Source organism: Ovis aries, chromosome 2, assembly GCF_016772045.2.
Source record: "Ovis aries strain OAR_USU_Benz2616 breed Rambouillet chromosome 2, ARS-UI_Ramb_v3.0, whole genome shotgun sequence".
NCBI classification, from domain to species: Eukaryota; Metazoa; Chordata; class Mammalia; order Artiodactyla; family Bovidae; genus Ovis; species Ovis aries.
The window spans coordinates 16,762,338-16,786,886 of record NC_056055.1 but is presented as its reverse complement, the minus strand read 5'-3'; the positions used below and the strand labels follow the sequence as shown (position 1 = coordinate 16,786,886).

Below are 24,549 nucleotides of genomic sequence, written 5' to 3'. Positions count from 1 at the left end.
AAGGCTTTGGCATAGTCAATAAAGCAGAAATAGATGTTTTTCTGGAACTCTCTTGCTTTTCCATGATCCAGCGGATGTTGGCAATTTGATCTCTGGTTCCTCTGCCTTTTCTAAAACCCGCTTGAACATCTGGAAGTTCATGGTTCATGTATTGCTGAAGCCTGGCTTGGAGAATTTTGAGCATTACTTTACTAGCATGTGAGATGAGTGCAATTGTGCAGTAGTTTGAGCATTCTTTGGCATTGCCTTTCTTTGGGATTGGAATGAAAACTGATCTTTTCCAGTCCTGTGGCCACTGCTGAGTTTTCCAAATTTGTGGGCATATTGAGTGCAGCGCTTTCACAGCATCATCTTTTAGGATTTGAAATAGCTCTACTGGAATTCCATCACCTCCACTAGCTTTGTTCATAGGGATGCTTTCTAAGGCCCACTTGACTTCACATTCCAGGATGTCTGGCTCTAGATGAGTGATCACACCATTGTGATTATCTGGGTCATGAAGATCTTTTTTGTACGGTTCTTCTGTGTATTCTTGCCACCTCTTCTTAATATCTTCTGCTTCTGTTAGGTCCATACCATTTCTGTGCTTTATCGTGCCCATCTATGCACAAAATGTTCCTTTGATATCTCTAATTTTCTTGAAGAGATCTCTAGTCTTTCCCGTTCTGTTGTTTTCTTTTATTGCATTGATCGCTGAGGAAGACTTTCTTATCTCTTCTTGCTGTTCTTTGGAACTCTGCATTCAGTTGCTTATATCTTTCCTTTTCTCCTTTGCTTTTCACTTCTGTTCTTTTCTCAGCTATTTGTAAGGCCTCCCCAGACAGCCATTTTGCTTTTTTGCTTTTCTTTTCCATGGGGATGGTCTTGATCCCTGTCTCCTGTACAATGTCACGAACCTCCTTCCATAGTTCATCAGGCACTCTATCTATCAGATCTAGGCCCTTAAATCTATTTCTCACTTCCACTGTATAATCATAAGGGGTTTGATTTAGGTCGTACCTGAATGGTCTAGTGGTTTTCCCAACTTTCTTCAATTTAAGTCTGAATTTGGTAATAAGGAGTTCATGATCTGTTCTGTGCGTCCGTGCATCTATTTCTGTCTCGTATATAGGTTCATTTGTGTCGTATTTCACGGTCCACATGTAAGTGATAGCTCATGGTGTTTGTCTTTCTCTTCCTGACTTACTTCACTTAGTATGGTCACCTCTGTTTGCATCCATGTTGCTGCACACGGCCTGTTTCATTCTTTGTTGTGGCTGAGTAGTATTGCATTGTACATGTGGACCACATCTTCTTGATCCATGCATCTGTCGATGGTCATTTAGGTCGTTTCCATGCCTTGACGATTGTGAACAGTGCTGCTGTGAACATTGGGGTACATGTATCTTTTTGAATTACAGTTTTGTCTGGATGTCTGTCCAGAGGTAGGATTGTTAGAGCATACAATATCTCTATTTTTAGTTTTCAGAAGAATCACCATACTGTTTCCACAGTGGCTGCACCAACTTACATTCCAATCAACTGTGTGTGAGGGTTCCCTTTTCTGCACATCCTTTCTAGCATTTGTTATTTGTACACATTTTAATGATGGTCATTGACCAGTGTGAGTTGGCACCTCATTGTAGTTTCGATTTGTATTTCTGTAGTAATTAGCAGTGGTGAACATCTTTTCATATGCCTGTTGACCATCTATATTTCTTCTTTGTATATATTGACTATTTTACTTTTCAATGGAATAATACATATGCAGAGTATAAAAGTTCCACTAAGAAGGCTTACTAGTAAAGAATAGCATCAGTCTGTCCCATCTTTCTTACCCTCCCAGTCCTGCTACCTAAAGGTAACCATACTCAGCTCATGTAATGGTTTCTTCTAATATTTAATTAATTTAACTTTATGTTTCTAAATGATAGGCTTCTATGTTCCTTTTTTGATTTCTAAGCTTCCAATATTAATTTCTGATTTTCTACTAGGTAAGAGGAAGATTTAGCTCTCGTTCCATTTTCCCCTCATCCCAATCTGTCTTCCTGTCTGTACAGACATATTCAGTTCTCTTTGAACATCCTTTCAATGCAGATATATCACAATTTGGGGCTAAAATTATATTCACTATTTATATCATTATTACATCAATATTACTCACAGTTCAGTAAGTATACTACATAGTTTAGGTTTTCCTTCTGGTTCTGCATTTTGTTTTGCCTAGAGTTAACAATTACCTCTTTTGGGGCTTTGCACTTAATTGTCTATATCTGCAAGTCTCTGTCACCAAAATTTTTGCATGAGTGATACAGCTCTTAGGGTAAATATTATAGGTGATCTATAATTTCCTTAAAAAAAATATGTGTCCATCCTTGTGTTCTAATCTCAGTTAGTTGATATGTGGGCTTATTGTACAGATATCATCCTAGAACCTCCTCTCCCCATTATTGAAATTCCCGTTGCAGCTCTCCTGTGTTTCAGCTTCTATTTTTTCCTGGTTTATATCAGGAAATATCATTTCATCCTTTTCCACAATTTTGTTATAAGACCTAACTCCAGTACAATACTGAGAAAGAGTACATGGAATCACTTATCTTTGAAAACTTGTATGTCTAAAAGTATGGTTTTCTACCCTCTCACTTGATTTTGTAATTTGCTTGTGTGAGTAACTCTAGGTTGGAAACAATTTTTACCTTGGAACTTTAAAGGCATTTTAAAAAATTAGTTTATTTATTATAATAGGAGGTGAATTGCTTTTCAGTATTGTGGTGGTTTTTGCCATACATTGACGTGAGTCAGCCACGGGTGTACATTTGTCCCCCTGGCCCGAACACCGCTTACACCTCCCTCCCCATCCCGTCCCTCTGGGATGTCCCAGCGCACCGGCTTTGAGTGCCCTATTTCACGCATTGAACTTGGTCTGCAGCCATCCATGGCATTAAAAAGTCCAATGCCGTTCTGATTCTTGATCTCTTGTGTTTTTGTCTTTCTTTCTGGACATTTTCAGAATCCTTTCTCTGTTCTTAAGGCACTGAAATTTCATGAGATACTTGCAAGTTCTTTTCTATTACTTGTTCTCACCATTCTCATATTACACCTATATCATATTTTACATTCTTATAAATCTTGGGTCCATTTCTAGGTTTTCTTTTTTATGTCTTTAATAGCCACACCCATTGCTGGATCTGTACTGCAGTTTAAAGATACTCATTTATAGTGCATTTTGATATCTCCAATGGCAAATGTCCCTACTTCTTGTTCTCTATTATTTATTCTTTTTGTGGCTCTCAACTATAATTTTTGAAATGAAATTTTGATCAGTTTTCAACTTTGAAAAAAATTCCTTGCAATTATGGTAGTCTGTGAAATTCCAGTTTGAGAGAATTCACATTTTTACTTATTTGCATCTTCTTATCTGTAGAGATGAATGTCTCAGCGATATTCAAGTCTTCTTTCAGAGTTTTTTTAATAGAGGTTCTGTACATTTCTTCCATAAGTCATAATTTTATTCCATCTATCATTTCTCTACGTGAATACCATAGATTTTTTTATATTTGCTTCCTTTTTAAATTCTGTTGAACAATTTTAGTTAATATCCATGTTTTTTGTCATTCAATCAATTTTTTAACTCCTACTATTATCCAGAAGGTATTAGACATTCAGGCCATCATATTAAGCAAGGAGACATGGTCCTTGCCCTTAGGTAGATAATTATATCATTTTCAAATAATGATTATATTTTCCTTTCCAATATTATTTTTACGCTGATGTTTACTGCTAGAATCTGATTTTTAAAAACTCTATCATGTTAAGGAACTTTTGTTCTGCATTCGGTTTAATTTCATTAAAGTTCATTTAATTGTTACTGTAATAAATATGTTACACCATCCTTGAATTCCTGGAATAAACCTCACTAGGTAATTTCAGAGTGTTCTGTATTTATCCTGCTTGACAGCATCTAATAATGTTGTATATAGAATTCTTACATCTATAGGAATAAAAAGATTGATCTATAGTTTTCTTTTACTGTGATCTTTGAGGTTCGATGTTAAAATTATGCTAACCTCCAGGTGAATGGAAAAGCTTCCGAGAGCTCTTCTTTGAAACATATATTTATTTAAGAAATATTTTTAAAAGAAAAGTAATTTCCTTGCCTTTGAAAGTTTGTAGCCAGATTTCTTCTTTAATGATGTTCCTCTGACACCGGTTTGATTTTATCTGTGGTTATTGATCCACTCATTACTAGATTTTTAAGAACCAACTTGGGAATTTCATTTTCCCTTTGTGTTTTCACTGTTTGGACCTTTGCTAAAATTCTCAGAGGGCTATTTATTGGAGTTATGTTTTCAGTATCATAAATATGCATTTTCAGTGTCTATAATTCTTTGATCAGTGATATTTATTGTAGAGAAGACAACACCTAGGTTTAATTTTTCACCTTAAAAGTTAAGATGCAATATTTGAAAAGGTGATAGAGGAAAAAGAATAGAATAGGGAACTGTAAAAGGAGTATTCAAGGGAATTGATCAGAAATAACTAATTTTGGGGTCAAATATAGACCCATTGTACCTGCAGAGAGGATAGGATTTACCAGAGCCCTAAGCTCTGTAGGTAAGTTTTATGTAAGATCATAGACACTCATAGCATGCAGGAATTGGCTAGAAAATTACTTCAGGTTCATCATTATATAGACTCAGAAACTAAGCTATAAAGAGATGAAGTAACTTACTCAAAGTTACAGAGCTTGAGGATTACTTAATCTAATAGAGTTACTTGCACTATACAATACTTTTTTAAAAAAGGAAAATATACGTGTAGGTTAATAGGGAGAAATGCAAGGAGGCACTTCTGTAAATGTTTTATAAATATTGTTTTGATAGGATGCCAGACTTCATCTTCCTTTTCTAGGTGAAGAACTGAAGATATAACGGGATTGAAGAAGAAAAAGTCACAATCCAAATCAGGTCTGAAACCTCTTTCTGTTGGTTGCCTTACCTGTCAGTAACTCAGTAAGCAACATTACCTCTTTCAAAAATCAATGAATGGAAATGCTATGAGGAAACAAAGAAATCTTCATTCTTGTGAGTATTCACAGAAAAGACTTTAACTGTGGCTATTCTTTTAGTTATTAAAATAGAGAAAATTAAAAGAGTGATCATACTGAATGCTTGCAAGAGTCCAGGGAAATGGAGACACATGTATTGTTGTAAAGTAGCAATCTTTGGAAAGACAAATTAGCCGATTAAGGAGAAAATGCTGTATGAATGAAGGTAGTTGTTGCTGCACTGTCTAATAATAAAAAAATTGAAGTGGCAGAATTTGTCAGAAGGGAAGGTCTAAACAAATTGTGGGGCTCGTGAGAATACTGTGTAGCTAATGCCAATCTCCTTATCATCAGGAAGACAAGCATGGGACAATGCCTATGCCTCTGTGCGCTCACTTCTTCACATTTGGCTCAGTCAGCTCCACACACACTGAAATTAAGACGAATGGATTAATTGAGATATTGTTGAAATATGGTATTATATAGCTTACAAGTGTACACCATAGTGGTTCATGATTTTTAAAGATTTTATTCCACTTACATTTATTATGAAATTTTGGCTGTATTCCTGTGTTGCATAACTAGCGAGACTCTTACCTGGGGACTCTTGGGAAGAACCTGCTTCCAGGTTGTTTCAGGTCATTGACATAATTCAGTTTTTCAAATTTTTAGGACTGAGGTTTTCATCTTTCTGGCTATAGACTAGGGGGCTCACTCTCATCTCTAGAGGCTTCTTCCAGGTCATTCCATGTGGCCCCCTCCATCACAGCATTAGATAACCTCCCTTATGTTGTTCTTCACTTTCTCTTGCTATCAGCTGGAGAAAACTCAGCTTTTATGGGGCGGAGTTGATTTGGCTAGGCCCCTATGCATAATCTTTTGGTCTTTATCTGCAAACTCCCTTTTGCCACTTATTATAACATAATCATGGAAATCAAGCCAAGGGGCAAATGGGGCCATGGATTCATCCTGTTGCCTGCCAGACCACAGATTGGACTCAGTCTCTCGCTTCCTTTAGGTCTTTTTCAGTTGTTAACTTTTCAGCAAAGTGTTTCCAGGAATCTATCTAAAATTTCAACTGCTCCTTTTACCTCCACCTTAACTTCCACCCCTTTTGCCTGTTTTTCTTTTTAAATTTCTTCTTTAGCGCTTATCATCTAAAGTCCAATATATATCTTATTTATATTGTTTGTTATCTGTCTCCTCTAGCACACGTAATCTCAAAGAGATCAAGGACTTTGTTGTTTTCTGCTGTATGTAGTTCTCACTGCCGGGATGATGCCTGGCACATAACAAGTACTCAGTAAATATGTGTTTAATGAGGGAACAAATGATACAAAATTATGTAGAGAGTATGATTACAATTACTTAAAAATATGAATGCATGTAAACACAAAATAGTATTGTTAAGATAGTAAGATTGTAATAGCTTAAAAATCTATTTCTTAAGCTCTGCACTGCTTTTCTATTGACATAACAAAGAAAAGGCCTCACAGAAGGGGCTGTTGTCTGGGGAGTGTGAATTATCCAAGTATGACATAGCTCATGAGCAGATAGTTTTGAGGTAATGCTAAGGAGGGACTCAGGAGCTCATCACAGACGGAAGAACATACCAGAGGCAATATGGAAGAGGAGAAAGAGCATGAGAGATGGAATCCCAAAGACCTGGAGTTGTGTCTCTCTCAAGTATTTACTGGGCTTCCTAGGTGGCTTGGTGGTAAAGAATCTGCCCACCAATGCAGGAGACGCAACAGGCACAGCTTCCATCCCTGGGTTGGGAAGATCCCCTGGAGAAGGAAATGGCAACTCACTCTAGTTTTCTTGTCTGGGAAATCCCACAGACAGAGGAGCCTTGTGGGCTGCAGTCCATGGGATTGCAAAGAGTCAGACACAACTGAGCAACCAAACAGTGACAGCAGCAAGTATTAATATTTACGAGTTGGGTGTATTGAAAAGCCACATGACCCCTCTGAGCCAATTTTCTCACTACAGAAATGAGGACATGAACTACTTTCATGATTGGGTTGCCATAAGGATTGTGTAAGATGCTCAGTTTTACTTCGTTTCACATCATCCAGCTTATTCACCCTTTTGATTGCCAAGAGAAAGACGTCTCATGTTGTACCAACTTTTCTCCTTCATCTAACTTGTGTGCAGTTATAGAAAAGGACTTTCTTGAAATGGTAGGATGATTTCCCCATGAAAGGAATATCACCAGTTTTTTTTTTTTAATGCAATATTGGTTTCCAATAAGCAACTAGTTTAAAATAACAGAAACAGAAATTCCCATGTGGCTAACAAAATTTCCCTTTGAGCTCCAAAGGCTCTCCTGGCACTCTCCAATTATTGTACCTTGAAATTGTTTCAGTAACTGCATTCTTTATGACAGGCATTTGAATATCAAATATTGGTCACTGCCAGAGTATTAAATTTTTAATCAGAAGTAGAAGGAAAATGACTTTAAGTTCTGATCCTGTCAGTTTCTCATTATTTGACCTTGAACCATTCACCTTACTTCCCTTGGCCTTCTGGTGCATTTTGAGAATCCTTGCATGCATGAACAAATGACTCTGTGGAAAGATAATTCCCATGGCAATAAAAGCGATTACATTTTAAGCATCTAGTATATTCCAGGCATTATGCTATATTCTTTACATACATTATCTTAAAAGCGCAAAACAAGTCAACCAGCTGATATCATTGTCTCCATTTTATCCACAAGAAAGCTGAGGCTTAGCGAGATCAAATAAATTCTTGAGAGTAACACAACGAAATGCTAGAATTGATCTACTGCTATAATCTGTTAGCATCATTTTGCATTTGGATTATTCTTTTCAATGCATTTACTCTCTGGCCCAATTTTGTATCAAAGAGGATTTGATTCAACATTCTATGCCTTTATGTAAGTCTTCAATTTAAAGAAAATTAACAACAGTCTGCTTGTTCCTTGCTACACCCAAGGTACCTAGCGCAATACCTGTTAGGTAGTAGGTGTTGAATAAATGACTTTTGAATGAATGAATAGGTAATATGGGTCAAAGACAGAGTGTTGTGCCATGTCTCCATTGAAATACAGTAGTATTGGCCCTTTCAGTTATAAATCCATTGGACTTTGTTGTTAAGATATCTTCATTTCTCCATTTTTTATCTATAGGTGTTAAAGGGAGACATTGTCAAATGTTTTGGTATAGTCAGGTACACTATATATAGTTTTCCCCCAAATCTGCCATTCTAATAATCTTATTTTGCAAAAAGAAAAGCTTAAGATGTATTTCATGTTTCATGGACATATTATTTTTCTCATCTTTTTTTTTCTCCTAGAGTTCACAAATACTCAGTTTTATCATTTGACCTATGAAACTATCTGGGATAGACATTAAGTGCAATATATATTTTTGTAGGACATTCCTTTTGAAGATGAATCAGGAAAGTATTTTCTATCTTAATTCTTACAAGATTTCTGGCAGAATTTTGAGGCTATAGTTGGAAAGTTCTCTTAATAACAACAACAATAATAACCATTTATTCAAAAGGTTGCATTATAGCCAGTGAGTCTCGAGGCTGCGGCTGCGGAGGAAGCACCTGAGGAGGAGCTGCAAAGATGCTGTCCGTGCACGTCGCCACGGCCGTGGCCCGCGCCCGCCCTCGGCGAGCCGGGCTGGTCTCCAAAATTGCTTTGGGATCATCCTTCATTGCTGCAAGGAACCTGCATGCCTCTAACTCTCGTCTTCAGAAGACCGGCACTGCTGAGGTGTCCTCTATTCTTAAAGAGTGTATTCTTGGAGCTGATACCTCTGTTGACCTTGAAGAGACTGGGCGTGTTTTAAGTATTGGTGGGTACATGGGCTAAGAAATGTTCAAGCAGAAGAAATGGTAGAATTTTCTTCAGGTTTAAAGGGTATGTCTCTGAACATACCCCTTGGAGCCTGACAATGTTGGTGTTGTCGTGTTTGGAAATGATAAACTTATTAAGGAAAGAGATATTGTAAAGAGAACTGGGGCTATTGTAGATGTTCCAGTTGGCGAGGAGCTGCTGGGTCGTGTAGTCGATGCCCTTGGTAATGCCACTGATGGAAGGGGTCCAGTTGGTTCCAAGGCCCGAAGACGAGTTGGCTTGAAAGCCCCTGGGATCATTCCTCGAATTTCTGTGCAGGAACCAATGCAAACTGGCATTAAGGCTGTGGATAGCTTGGTGCCTATTGGCCGTGGTCAGTGTGAGCTGATTATTGGTGACCGACAGACTGGCAAAACATCAATTGCTATTGACACAATCATGAACCAGAAACGATTCAATGATGGAACTGATGAAAAGAAGAAGCTGTACTGTATCTATGTTGCTATTGGTCTAAAGAGATCCACTGTTGCCCAGTTGGTGAAGAGACTTACAGATGCAGATGCCGTGAAGTACACCATTGTGGTTTCAGCTACTGCTTCAGACGCTGCCCCACTTCAGTACCTGGCTCCTTATTCTGGATGTTCAATGGGAGAATATTTTAGGGATAATGGCAAACATGCTTTGATCATTTATGACGACTTATCCAAACAGGCGGTTGCTTATCGTCAGATGTCTCTGCTGCTCCGCCGACCTCCGGGTCGTGAGGCCTATCCTGGTGATGTATTCTACCTGCACTCCCAACTCCTGGAGAGAGCAGCTAAAATGAACAATGCTTTTGGTGGTGGCTCCTTGACTGCTCTACCAGTCATCGAAACACAAGCTGGTGATGTGTCTGCTTACATTCCAACAAATGTCATTTCCATCACTGATGGACAGATCTTCTTGGAAACAGAATTGTTCTACAAAGGTATCCGCCCTGCCATTAATGTTGGTTTGTCTGTGTCCCATGTTGGATCTGCTGCCCAAACCAGGGCCGTGAAACAGGTGGCAGGTACCATGAAACTGGAGTTGGGTCGGTACCGTGAGGTTGCTGCTTTTGCCCAGTTCGGTTCTGACCTTGATGCTGCCACTCAACAACTCTTGAGTCGTGGTGTGCGTTTGACTGAGTTGCTCAAGCAAGGACAGTATTCTCCCATGGCTATTGAAGAGCAAGTGGCTGTTATCTATGCGGGTGTCAGGGGGTATCTTGACAAGCTGGAGCCCAGCAAGATCACAAAATTTGAGAATGCTTTCTTGTCACACGTTATCAGCCAACATCAAGCCCTGTTGAGCAAAATCAGGACCGATGGAAAGATCTCAGAAGAGGCAGATGAAAAGCTGAAAGAGATTGTAACAAACTTCTTGGCTGGATTTGAAGCTTAAAGTCCTGTGGATTCACATCAAATGCCAGTTTGGTTTTGTCATTGTTTCTTCTAGTTCCATTTGTAAAAGGATTACTCTAATACTGCAGATGTACAGTAATCACATTAAAATAAAGGTTCCATGTTGCTTGGTGGTTTTCTATAGATTGAAAAAAAAAGTTTGCATTATAAATACTGTGTAGACACCTGACCTACATTACCTAATTTAATTTCCCACAAATCTGTGAAGTAGGCCTGAATATCTGAAATCTACAAACCAGAAATCCAAGAACAAAAAGAGCTAAATTTTGCCCAAAGTTCCTCATATGGTAAGTAGTAATCAGGATTCAAACCCAGGTCTCAAACTCCAAGATTGTGTTTTTAATTAGTATACATGTTGCCTTTTATAACTTTTCAAGGCCAGGAAACACATTAAAAAACTCTCTAATGTTTTCTTATGATCACTTCTATTGTTTTGTTTCAGTTTTCTTGTTTTATTTGGATTAGGCTGGGTTATGCTGCAGTGACAAATAACATCAGTTTTATTTTAATGCTGCTTTTATGTATCAGAATGGGTTTACTTGATTGCAGTGACTGGAAGATCATACTGGAAAGTCATGCAAAGACAATTAACTGTTTTAAACTCAGAATGATACATGCTACTTCTAGCGACATATGATCAAAGCAAATTAAACGGCCAAGCGAAACCTCAGGGAGTGGAGAATCATAACCCTCCACTATATCTGAAAGGAGAGAACAAGTTATCAGTGGCTAGTGATGGTATCCACAAATCCATGTAACAGATGCCCCTTTCAGAGGTGAAAATATTCTCCTTTTAAAAAGCTTTGATTGGGATATAGTTGGTTTATAGTTGCTACACAGTAGACCCTTATTAGTTGTCAGTTTTATATATGGTAGTATGTTTATGTCAGTCCCAATTTTGCAATTTATCCCTCCCTGGAACTTTGCCCTTACCCCCCAGTAACCATAAGTTTATTTTCTAGATCTGTAACTCTATTTCTATTTTGTAGATAGATTCATTTGTAGCCTTTCTTTGTATTCCCACATATAAGCAATATCTATGATTTGTCTTTGACTTAACTTCACTCAGTATAACAATCTCAGGGTCCATCCATGTTGCTGCAAATGGCATTATTTCATCCTTTTATGGCTAATAGACATTTCTCCAAAGAAGAGATACAATTGGTTGAAAAACACATGAAAAGATGTTCAACATCACTCATTAGTAGAGAAATGCAAATCAAAACTGCAATGATGTATCACCTCATTCCAGTCAGAATGGCCATCATCAAAAAATCTATAAACAACAAATGCTGGAGAGGGTGTGGAGAAAAGGGAACCCTCCCATATTGTTCGTGGGAATGTAAATTGGTACAGCCACTGTGGAGAACAGTATGGAGGTTCCTTAAGAAACTAAAAAATAGATAGGATCTGCCATATGAGCTGCTGCCATATGATCCAGCAGTTGCACTCCTGGGTATATGTCCAGAGAAAACCATAATTCAGAAAGATACACGCACCCCAGTGTTCACTGCAGCACTGTTTACAATAGTCAGGACATGGAAGCAACCTAAATGTCCATCAACAGAGGAATGGATAAATAAGATGTGGTAAGCCGATTATACAGAGTGAAGTAAGCCAGAAAGAAAAACACCAATTCAGTATACTAACACATATATATGGAATTTAGGAAGATGGCAATGACGACCCTGTATGCAAGACAGGAAAGAGACACAGATGTGTATAACGGACTTTTGGACTCAGAGGGAGAGGGAGAGGGTGGGATGATTTGGGAGAATGACATTCTAACATGTATACTATCATGTGAATTGAATCGCCAGTCTATGTCTGACGCAGGATGCAGCATGCAAAGAAAAAAAAAAAAAAAGATGTGGTACATATATACAATGGAATGTTACTCATCCGCTAAAAAGCATGAAATTATGCCATTTTTAGCAACATGGATGGACCTAGAGATTGTCATACTGAGTGTAGTAAGTCAGAGGAGAGCTATCATATGACATCCCGTATATGTGGAATCTGAAAGGAAAGGATACAAATGAACTTACAAAACAGCAAAAGACTCATAGACTTAGAGAATGAACTTATGGTTGCCTAGGGGAAGGATGGGGGGAAGGAATAGTTAGGGAGTTTGGGATGGGCACTGCTATATTTAAAAATCAATAACCAACAAGGACTCACGAAGTTCAGTGTATAGCACATGGAACGCTGCTCAATGTAATGTGGCAGCCTAGATGGGAAGGGGAGTATGGGGGAGAATGGAAACATGTATATTTATGGCTGAGTCCCTTCACTGTTCACCTGAAACTATCACAGAATTGCTAATCTGCTATACCTCAAAAAAGTTTTAAAAGATAACTGCAAAAAATAGGTAGTGAAGCTTCAGTTCAGTTCAGTTCAGTCGCTCAGTCATGTCCGACTCCTTGCGACCCCATGAATTGCAGCACGCCAGGCCTCCCTGTCCATCACCAACTCCCAGAGTTCACTCAGATTCATGTCCATCGAGTCGATGATGCCATCCAGCCATCTCATCCTGGGTCGTCCCCTTCTCCTCCTGCCCCCAAACCCTCCCAGCATCAGAGGGAGGGTTTTCCAATGAGTCAACTCTTCGCATGAGGTGGCCAAAGTACTGGAGTTTCAGCTTTAGCATCATTCCTTCCAAAGAAATCCCAGGGTTGATCTCCTTCAGAATGGACTGGTTGGATCTCCTTGTAGTCCAAGGGACTCTCAAGAGTCTTCTCCAACACCACAGTTCAAAAGCATCAATTCTTCGGCGCTCAGCTTTCTTCACAGTCCAACTCTCACGTCCATACATGACCACAGGGAAAACCATAGCCTTGACTAGATGGACCTTAGTCAGCAAAGTAATGTCTTTGCTTTTGAATATACTATCTAGGTTGGTCATAACTTTTCTTCCAAGGAGTAAGCGTCTTTTAATTTCATGGCTGCAGTCACCATCTGCAGTGATTTTGGAGCCCCCAAAATAAAAGTCTGACACTGTTTCTACTGTTTCCCATCTATTTCCCATGAAGTGATGGGACCAGATGCCATGATCTTCGTTTTCTAAATGTTGAGCTTTAGGCCAACTTTTTCACTCTCCATTTTCACTTTCATCAAGAGGCTTTTTAGTTCCTCTTCACTTTCTGCCATAAGGGTGGTGTCATCTGCATATCTGAGGTTATTGATATTTCTCCTGGCAATCCTGATTCCAGTTTGTGTTTCTTCCAGTCCAGTGTTTCTTATGATGTACTAGTGAAGCTTAGTTTTCATTAAAAATTATATGAAAGTGAAAGTGAAATCACTCAGTCGTGTCCGACTCTTTGTGACCCTATGGACTGTAGCCTACCAGGCTCCTCTACCCATGGGATTTTCCAGGCAAGAGTACTGGAGTGGCTTGCCGTTTCCTTCTCCAGGAGATCTTCCCAGTCCAGAGACTGAACCCGGGTCTCCCGCACTGTTGGCAGACACTTTACCATCTGAGACACCAGGGACCACTACATATTTTCTTATAATCATACCATTATATATTTTCACATAAAAATTTTGCTCATTAGTTCCAGTACTTCCTTCTTGAATCTTATAAGACTAAGTAAGCCTTCTGGGTTATCCTTCACACTTATTGTGAGAATCGTGTAAATCTAATGATTCTTTTCTGACCAGTTGGTTACCTTCATTGTCTCCCCACTTTACATGTATTCTTTTAAACTCTGCACTTAATAGCAGTCCCTGTGCAGTTATATTGACCTCACAAAACTACCCCCACTCTTATTTGGCATTATGAAAACTTGATGTTGTAAAGTCATAATTTCAATTTTGTATGCCTGATGCCCCCAGAGATTTTCTTTTGGAGATTGAAGATGCTTAGAAAAGGACTTAAAATGTTTATTCCTCCTCCACCTGTATTAACAAGCTATTGGAGATGTGCAAAATACAGGATTTGTTTTTAAAAGAAAGCATTCAGGGAAGAGAAACCTAACACACGATGAAAGCACTGAGTGAAGTCATGAGATGACAGCTATGCAGCAGATGCAGAGAGAAGCCAGTTCAGACTGCAAGAGGTGAATGGAAGATAGAAACTTCTGGGAAAGAGGCTCTTCTGGCAGTCTGTTACATTTGAAAAGTGAACATTTAATTGATCTAATGGAAAATAAAAACTAAGGATGGGTACACTGAAGACCACTCAAGTCAAAAGCAAATATAAAAACAAAGTAATCACTAACTCTAGGAAGAATAAATAGGTTGTGCAAAATGGAACTCGGCCTGTAGAATTTGTCCCTGTCTTATATAATATTTGAGCAATAACTTAGATACTGCTGTTGATTAAACAGAGTTAGCTATAGCTGTGGTAATTTATTTCTAAATATCTCCCATCCTGCCTGCCTTCCCCAATGAGATTTTGTCACTCTTCACATCAAGGTGTGGAGTTGATTTCTCCTACCCTAGAGTTTAGGCTTACCTTGTTCCTTACATGGGGCTTCCCAGGTGGCACAGTGGTAAAGAATCTGCCTGCCTATGCAAGAGACACAGGTTCGATCCCTGGGCCAGGAAGATCTCCTGGAGGAGCAAATGGCAACCCACTTCAGTATTCTTCCCTGGAACAATCTCATGGACAAGAGGAGCCTGGCAGGCTACTGTCCATGGGGTTGCAAAGAGTCAGGCATGACTGCCTGACATACATGTCCCTTACATGGGCCCACACACTCACTGAAGGCTTGTGAGGCTAGATTTTAAGAGATATTGTAGCTTCCATGTTCAGGCTCTAGGAATGCTTCCTCTTAGAATGCTGCCTTGAGACCGCCATGTTCTGAGGAAGCCCAAGTGAGGCATGTGGAGGAGAAATAAGGCACTCCGAGTGAAGGCCCTGCTCCCCACAGTCCACCAGCTGAAAGCAGTTACGTAAGTGAAGCCAGAAGAACCATCCAGCTGACACAGAGCATCACAAAAACTAAGAAATCATCATTTCCTTATGAGGCTAATTTTGGGGTGATTTGTTATCCCCAAATAGACAACTGAAACAATAGTTATATTGGGAAGAAAGAGGTGGAGTGATAATAAGAGAGCTAAATCATCAACTAAAATGTCAGGAAATTAGTAAAAGATGACTTCAAAAGAGAAATCAAGAAAAAGAGCACTGAGAGCCTATTATGAGAGATGTGGAGATAGATGCCAGAAGAAACAGTACAAGTGTTTTAAGTTGTTGCCTGGGGCCAGACCGTGGGGTGGGCCAGGGGAATGCAGTTTTTCATTATAGACCTCTTAGTTGTATTTGATTTTTTAAATGTGAACATGAATTGCTTTGATAAAAGTAAAATTTATATATTTTTAAATTGTCTCTAGGATACGCAATCCTGTGAAGCTAGGGCATTGGGAAGGCCTCGGGGCCTGGCAGATGAATAAGGAGAAAGCTCTAATTTGGTCAGTTGCTTTCTGTGGACCATCCTGCCCCTAAAGGCTTGTCTTCCCTCCAAGCCTCCCTTTTCAGTTTCAGTTCTTAGCAACCAATTCAGAATGAGGAATGTATTTTAATGTACAGGTGAAGCTTACAAACAGCTTAGAAGAAGAAAAGAAAGAAAAAGAAAAAAAACAAGCAAATGGGAGGCATGTTTTGCCTCCAGTTCACAAACAGTTCACAAAATGAATTGTCCCTTTGTTCAGCTAATTTCTATCTTGGCTCCCTGTCTTCTTAGAAGAAAAGGTAGAGGGGAAAAGCTCCAGAAGCCCTTCAATGACAAACACCTATAGTAAAAGGATAACATATTTAAATCACTGGTTCTGAGAACCTCTAAATAGCCCCAGCTTGGTGCAGTTGGATTTCTGGAAAAATACTTGGAATTGTTGTATTCTCTTTGGAGTCCCTCCTTGTTTGTGACTGTGTCTTTACATAAATCTTAAAAGAACTCGGGGTTCCTCCAGTAATACATGGATAGAAATAGCTTTGGAAAACCTGCTTACTTGTATTTCCTCCTTCTTTCCCTTTAGAATTCCTAATGCCATTCTTTGGCCTATTAAACAATCCTGTGCAAAACATCCTTTATTTCTTAGAGCAACATAGCCTGTGACTTTGGTTACATGATTCTGACAGCTGGACAACTTGGTTGGCTCCTTCTTTAAAAAAAAAGTCAATCAAAGCAGCTGTTTGGCAAAGTATATTGAATGATTTTCTCATTTTTCAGCAAGCCATTGTGGAATTACACCACTTCAACTCAATGGTCTCTCATTCTCCCAAATATCTCTACTCTTTAACTGGCTTAGCTTCTCCTGTCCTATCCTTGCCCCCGTCCCCAACTTAACTTAGCTTCTGAAAAAGCACCACAGGATTATGTTTTCTGGATGGGTGATTACAATAATGAAGGTAGAGCTATTCTTGGGGCACAGAATATTTGTGTGATCAGTTTGTATACAAAAATGTTAAGATGGAAGGGCTGAGTGAAGCCCCTGCCTCTGTCTTCTCCCTACTTGCCAGCATCAGTTACTGGGTCCAACCTTGGCCAGTCCAGCATCATCCCATGTTGTGCCAGGCTCACGATCCCTAGGACTTGGAATTGAATCTTATGCTCACAGGCTACTCTCTAACCTGCCAAGTATAACAATAACAAGAGCAGGAATAAATGCCAGTTGCTGGGCATCTGCTGTAGGTCCAACATTAGACTGGCTATTTATTGTTAAGCCTTCTACCAGTCCTAAATGTTAGGTATGTTTATTCCCATTTTACAGAAACGCTTAGATCATGTCCCAAGGTCACATAACTAACCACATGTGGAGGCAGGATTTTTATACGTATTTTTCTGACCACAAAACCTCTGTCTACTCTGTCACATTGCTCAGGATATTACTGGCATTCTGGGCCCTACAAACACATACTATTGCTTTCACTTAAAATAAATAGGTCCAATATAGCTTAGTTCTATCTTACATTGAGTCTGTCCTTTTTAAAAAAAATTTTATTGTAGAATAGTTGATTTACAATGTTAGTTTCAGGTGTACAGCAGAATGAATCAGTTATACGTATACATATATCCACTTTTTTTTTTTTTTAGAATTCTTTTCCCATGTAGGTCATTTCAGAGCATTGAGTAGACTTTCCTGTGCTATACAGCAGGTTCTTGTTACCTACTTTCTATATAGTAGCTTGTACACGTCCGTCGGAGTCTCCCAGTTTATCCCTTCCAGCCATCCCCTGGTAACTCTAAGTTTGTTCTCTGCATCTGTGCCTCTCCTTCTCTTTTGTAAATAAGTTTGCACTCCCCTCTTTTAGATTCCACACATAAGCAGTGTCATAAGATGTTTGCCTTTCCCTGTCTCACTTACTCCACTCAGTTTGAGAATCTCTACGGCCATCCATGTTGCTACAAATGGCATTATTTTTTTTTTATGGCTGAATAATATTCTGTTGTATATATGTACTACATCTTCTTTATCCATTCATCTGTTGATGGATATTTGGGTTGCTTCCATGGTTTGGCTATTTTAAATAGAGCTACAATGACTATTGGGGTGCATGTATCTTTGAATTACAGTTTTCTCCAGGTATATGCCCAGGAGTGGGCTTGCTGGGTCATGTGATAGTTCTTGTGTCTCTCCTTCTGAAGGAATGAGTCTCTCACCGCCTCTCTCTTTCTAATGAATGAAGCCCCCTTGTTGGTGACATTGATCTGCAGTTGGCCAATCCATTTAATTCTGTTCCTTAAACCACTGGTGGCTTTGACGGAGGCCAGTCTAGAGAATGACCCATTTCTTCAACCCTGGTCTTGCCTGCTTTCCCTTCCCTGCTGCCCAAGAACTCTACCCTTAAAATACAAACATTTAAAAACACTAATGAATGTTATACTCATTACTTTTGCATGTCATTGTGTCTTAGGCACTGTGCCATGCTCTGTAGGGGATGAAACAAATCACGCACAGATCCCAGCCTCAAGGTGGTTAGAGGCCAGGATCCTGTTTGAGATGGTTGAACTGTATAGATTTATACCACTAGTAATAGTATTGGTAAGCACCTAGACAGCTCTTAGCAGGTGAAGGGCACTTTGAGAAAGTTATTTCACTTCATCCTCAAAATAGGCCAGTGAAGTAGATTCTATTATTATCCTATTTTACAAATAATGAAACTGTAGTAGCTAGGTAAGATTATGAACCCAGGCAGTCTGGCTCCAGGTCTGAGCTCTTAAACACTACCAGGTTTGGTGACGATGCTGGACAGATTGCAGGAGTAGCACAGGTCACAGGACCTGAGAGTAGAGAGTAATATCACTTGGCTGCATAAAGCTAGGAAGGCTTCCTGTAGGAGGTGGCCCTTGAGCTGAGCCCTGAAGGATGGGTAATGTTGGGCCATAAGGAATGAGTGTGTAGGAAAGGAATTTCAGAGGGAGAAAATAGCCATCAGCTGGTTGTACAAAGGCTTTTGTTGCTGAGGACTCAACCTGCCTCTTCTCTGAGTTGTGACTTAAGTCAGCAGCCCAGCACTGGATGCCTGGTGGTGTGCAAAGCTAGTGTGATCTTTTTGTTCATCGGTCTAAATATGTCTTTGGAAAAATATGGTTATCCCTGTTGAGCATGACTCCTGTTTCTCTCCTGGGTTATGACTGCCTCTGGAATGTAGAGTCCTTCCTTTAAGAATGTCAGTAAGAAGACCTTGAGTGGGGATTTGACCCAGGAAGGAGGGGAGCTCTCAACCATGTCAGATGAGTGACCCCACAGCCCAGCCTAGGAAAATACTTGAGGTGTTGCTCCACCCCAGAGGACAGATGGCAGCAGCTATTTCACTTTGTGCATTTACCGATTGTGACGTCTGCTCATCTTATTGATGGCTGAACTCAGAGGGACACCACACTGAGAGCACTGGGGGGAAACCTGAGCATGGAATCCTCATCCCCAGCTGCTTTCACCATGCCCCATTTGCACCAAGAAAATGGTCACAGTAATGATGAATCTGTACCCTGTGTCTCCCACTAAGGATGCTGCTCAGAGAGAAATTTGGGGGTGAATGTAATCCCTGCCACACAGAGCACTGCCTTTGACCACAGCAGAAATTGCTGTGGAGGGAGGTTCCTAGGTTTTCTTAATCCTCTAAATCTGTTTCAGATACAAACTCATTGACCATTTGGCATCATCTTGACTGAACTTTTTATTTACACCATCTGACTCCTTCTCTCCAGATGTGTCATCATGGGTGGCCCCTGCTAATTGGAGCCATTGTGTTTTCTTGTTGCTTCTTTTTTTTTTTTTTTTTTTTGCTGAGTTACTTGCCTGCTCCTGACATTAGAAATATGCTGATCTCCAATCTTTCTTAAGTCTGACTCCCACCTTCCTCTTTGTATTCATTGCGTCCCAAGATAATTGGTCACTTGCCTTAGTGGATGAGTTCTTAATGTGAGTCTCTCTCAAGAGATACTTGCAGAATCCTCAAAACAAGAAGAGTCAAAGTCCTTTAATTTCAGAAGTGAACTTTTACTCTACTTCTGGGGGTGAAGTCTGCGTTTTACTTTCTTTATCCCATTTCTTCTGTATCTCCCAGTGGTTAGGGAAGGACCTGGTACATGACTAGCCTCCCTCTAAAAAGTCTGAGCACCCGTCTCAGGCACACAGACAGAAGCTACGGGATTCTGAGGTGGACACTGCCCTCACTTCTGTGGAGTCGTGATGAATGGAGCAGGTGTTCTCAGTAAGTTCTAACGTGAGTAGAAGGAGAAAGCTGACTGAATGAAGAAGGAGAGGGTGAGAGATTTCCTGTAACACGTTATTCCTCTAGGCTGGAGAATATCACATGCAAAACATTTCTAACCATTTTGAAGAATCGACTTGCCAAAGAGTTCAATAAGGTGGTATGAAATCATCATTACTTCCCCTGCAGAATTTATCTCCCCATGATTTGTGTTAGTTCAGGCATCTTTTTCCCTCTTGTGAGATCTTCACCATTCACTTGCCTTTTTATACGTATAGGGTCAGTCTTATGTATCTTGTTCCTAAAGCCTCTTCAGCCATTTTTACCCCTGATTCCCTGGACTCTAGACAAAGAGCATCTTTGAACTCCTGATAGTGTCACCGGATATTTGTGCACTAGCTGAATGCTTGTGTAGCTCTGAATTCTCTTTCCAGAGCAGGGAGGCTTTATGGCTCTTGCAGATTGACTTAATCTTTCACAGCACGTGAGTGATCCCTTCATTCTAAGGGCCCCATGGTTGATTTGGTAACTTCTATAGATCTGTCTCTCATGGGTTTGCTTTTGTCTGCTCCCCCCTTTTCTGTTGCTTCATTATTTTGTGAGATTTTACTCCACCTTATTTACCATCCCCAACTCGGGCCACTCCTTATTCTTTTTCCTCAACTTTATAGAGCTTTCCAGCTCAGCCTCCGAGAGCTTGGGGTTTCATCTCTACATAGTGTATATCATCCCCACCCTTGTAAAATGAAGCATAGACTAGGAATTATGTAATTCCACACTCTATCGGCCATTCGTAGCGTTGACGTTATGGGGATTTTGTCTCTGAAGACCTTGTTCCATGAGAACTCTGGTGTCCTAAAATATGGGGAGCAGAGTTGCTGATCACCGACTGGAGTGAGAATTTGTCTGCTTTAAGTTCTTCATGCTCATTATTTTGGCTGGAAAAATGTGTCTTTTAGAATTATGTGCAGAAAGACTGTGTATTTTAATTATATGGACTCTATATATTTTTTTTAATTTTTAGTTTTTATTTTTTAAATTTTAAAATCTTTAATTCTTACATGCGCATGCCGAGGGTTTTTTAAATATTGTAGGACAGTTTTAGCTCAACAGCTATGAGTTTTTAACCATATTTACAATTTGATATTTTTATTTAACCTATATATTTTTGTTTGAAAACTGCAGCTTCTAAATCCACAATTTGGATTCAGATTTAAATATATTCAATTAAGCTAATATATTTTGCCAACTAAGGGCCTATAAAACACTCAGAAAAAATAACAATTCAAGATATCTTTTGAGCCCCGATGTCCAAAACAGCTTGCTAATTCAGTGTTGAAAACTTTAGCCAGAGTATCAAAATTAAATAAGAAACAACTGTATGAGAAGTTCTGAAAACATTAAACTTCCATATTTCTAGTCTTTTCACTGCCCAACTCACCTTTTTTTTGTATTGCTGCTATAGTGCTCTTTCTAAATATAATCCAAATCGAGTAGCTTCCCTGATCAGAAGCTTTCGGTGAACTCATTTAATTTCAGGAATGAAGTCCAAATTCCAAGAATAGACAATGCAAAATGTCCACAGTGTGCTTTCAAATTCCCTTACCCTTATGTTTACCGTGCCTTCCTCTCTCTTCCTGTCCTGCTCTCAGCCTTCCTATTTCCCATCCTCACTCCCTTCCTTCCAGAATATTAAACATCTGCAGCATACCAAGTCATGAAACACAGAAGGGGAATGAGTCTTCTGCCAAAGGTCCATGGTACCTTCACCACACTCTCTGTCTTTGCTCTGCTGTGTTCAGCACCACGCATGCTGCCTTCGGCAACCTGCATTCCATCTCCGCTATCATCTCCCCATCTAGACTTTCTCAGTGCAGCCTCCTCTCCTTCCTGAACACTCCACTACCTAGGCTACTCACCTTCTATGTGCTTCCCATTGTTTATTGTTGCTGCATTGATTTTTTTCTTCCAATCATGAAAGCAATGCATATTCATTCCATAAGACTTTAAGAATGGACGTGTAAAAGGAAAATATGGTCTGGTATACAAGGCATTCACTGAGGCTCTGGATGTCCAGATTCTATTCCTCTCTCTGCCACTTAGGAGGTGAGGGATATTGACCATGACATTTACCCACTTGAGACCTCATATTTTTCTTCTCTAAAAGGCGAGATCTGAGCTCCTGATGTGGAAGGACTGTTCTGGTTGCAGAACTCAACGCCTAATGTACTTGTCTACAAATGTATATTGTGCATCTTGGCTGCTCCGTTGAACAGTGATGTGCTCTTCATTGCCACACACCGTGCTTGGCCCAGAGTGCATCTTCCTGCCATCTTTGAAGAACAAAGGCACGCTCTGAGAATCTCATTATTTTATCCCCGACTCAACTTGTAAGAATTTTTATTTACTATATAAAATGTGTCCAGCTCATTTAATGGTGAAACATGCTGGACTTGAATTTTATTATTGGATTTAGGGTTTATCATGGGCTTCCCAGGTGGCTCAGTGGTAAAGAATCCACTGGTCAAAGGAGAAACAGGAATTGCAGGTTCGATCCCTGGGTCGGGATAATCCCCTGACGTAGGAAATGGCAACCCGCTCCAGTATTCTTGCCTGGAGAACCCCGTGGACAGAGGAGTCTGGTAGACTATAGTCCATAGTGTTGCAAAGAGTCGGACACAACTGAGCTTGCACACACCCTTAGTGTTTATCATCCTATGTCTTTCTGTACTCTTTTCTTTCCTTTTTTTTTTTCCCTTCTAATTTCAAATGATAGCACCAAGCAAAACATTAAAATTATATTCACTCAAACAGTACCATAAACATTATTTTAAAGGACTTGTTCAAAATCATTGCAGACCTATACGATGCACAAGTCTATATTTAATGGTATCCTCTCTTCTGAAATTTGAAAACATTTCTCAGTCTAGAACTCTGTGATTTGAAGAAGTGGGAAAAAACAAAAACTCTGAGAGTGGCACATTATCATCAGATTTGTTATGGATAACTGGATAAGGGCATAGATTTAGAAATTCATATAGTTCTTTAGGGTTTCTGTATATTTTGAGGGGGAATTTTTTCCAAGACATTATCTCCTTTTCCTAAAGGTGATATCCAGGAAGTCTCTCATGTTTTTTCTACATAATTACCCTTCAAAGTAGTCCCTGGGTCATATAAGCAACCAATGTGCATGCTAAGTCACTCTAGTCCTGTCTCTTTCAGATCCCATGGGCTGGCTGTAGCCTTCCAGGCTCCCCTGTCCATGGGATGCTCCAGGCAAGAGTACTGGAGTGGGTTACCATTTCCTTCTCCAGGGGTCTTCCTGACCCGGGGATTGAACCTGCATCTCTTACATCTCCTGTATTGGCAGGTGGGTTCTTTATCACTAGCACCACTTGGGAAGCCCCAAGCAACTGATAGATACACTATTGTCTCCATGCTTCCCTCTGTGGGAGGTATGGTGGGAGGAAGGCCAATCCTGGGACCGCCACTTGGCTGGCTGAAGTTGGGCAAATGGCAACCTCCAGGTGCCTCTGTTTCCATCTCTTTAGATTGAATTGCTGCTCTTTCCACATTGTGGTGAAGATCATATAAGATGGCTTTTTTAAGAAACTTTTGAAAACTACAAAGCCCATAGAAGGTGGCAGGGGTAATTCTCCTTTAGACCTGTCCCCAGGGTTCATGGGAAAGCTGAATCCTGCCCCATCTCCTGTATAATCTCTGTTCTTGTTGATGATGGGTTGAAGGGAGTTGAGAAATCAATTTACTTTATATTTTGCTTTAACCCTGTGGTAATATTAATGTGTAAACAGAACTTCTCCGTTGATATATTAATTGCCTTCATCTATTATTTTCTGTTATTGGAAGTATTTCTCTGTGCTCCCTACAGATGTATTAAAACTATTCAATTATAATTCTATACTCACGGTAAGACTTTTAAGTAAACATGTAAACACCCCCATATCATGAAGTCTGTCTTTAACATGCCAGGATAATATCCTGCTGTTATTCCAGAGGGTTGAAACAGAAAATGAACAAACAAACAAAAAACATTTCTTAGAAAAAAAACAGGATACCACAGGAAATAGATTGCATAAGTCAATGTAAATAATCCACCCTCTTATTTGTTCTCTTATACTATAAAAATATATCACATGTAATCCCCCCATCAAAATAGAAGCAAACCAAGGAGAAATTTTGTTATATTCTCTTTCTCCCCATTTTTATTGAGATACAGTTGACACGTAACAATGTATTATTTTAAGATATGCCACATAATGACTTGATATATCTGTCTATTACAAAATGATTGTCACAATAAGGTAAGTTAACACTAGTCACCTCCCATAGTTAGGAATGTGATTTTTCTTGTGACGAGAGCTTTTAAAATCTATTCTCTTCACAATTTTCAAATATACAGTCTAGTATTGTAAACTGGAGCCATGTTAGCTTCTGAACTGGCCTACCAATATCTTGTTTAGATTATGCCACCTGTTCCCTTCCAACTATTTTTTTAAGCAGAAGCTTCTGAGGCAAAACAGCTGTTTTTTGGCTAATATAGCAGATCCTTGCCGTAAACTCTGTGTTT

General features: G+C 39.6%; 2 protein-coding genes across 2 annotated transcripts in view; both read left to right on the top strand.

Moving 5' to 3' along the window:
• The window catches only part of LOC132659145 (uncharacterized), a 546,989-nt gene that overhangs the window by 391,871 nt on the left and 130,569 nt on the right, over nt 1-24,549 (top strand). The window lies entirely within an intron of this gene.
• LOC101119460 (ATP synthase subunit alpha, mitochondrial-like) lies at nt 8,577-10,413 on the top strand. Its single transcript, XM_042242928.2, is given in 3 exon segments — nt 8,577-8,859; nt 8,862-8,944; nt 8,946-10,413. Coding segments are annotated over 3 exon segments (1,653 nt in total). The 5' UTR covers nt 8,577-8,627; the 3' UTR covers nt 10,284-10,413.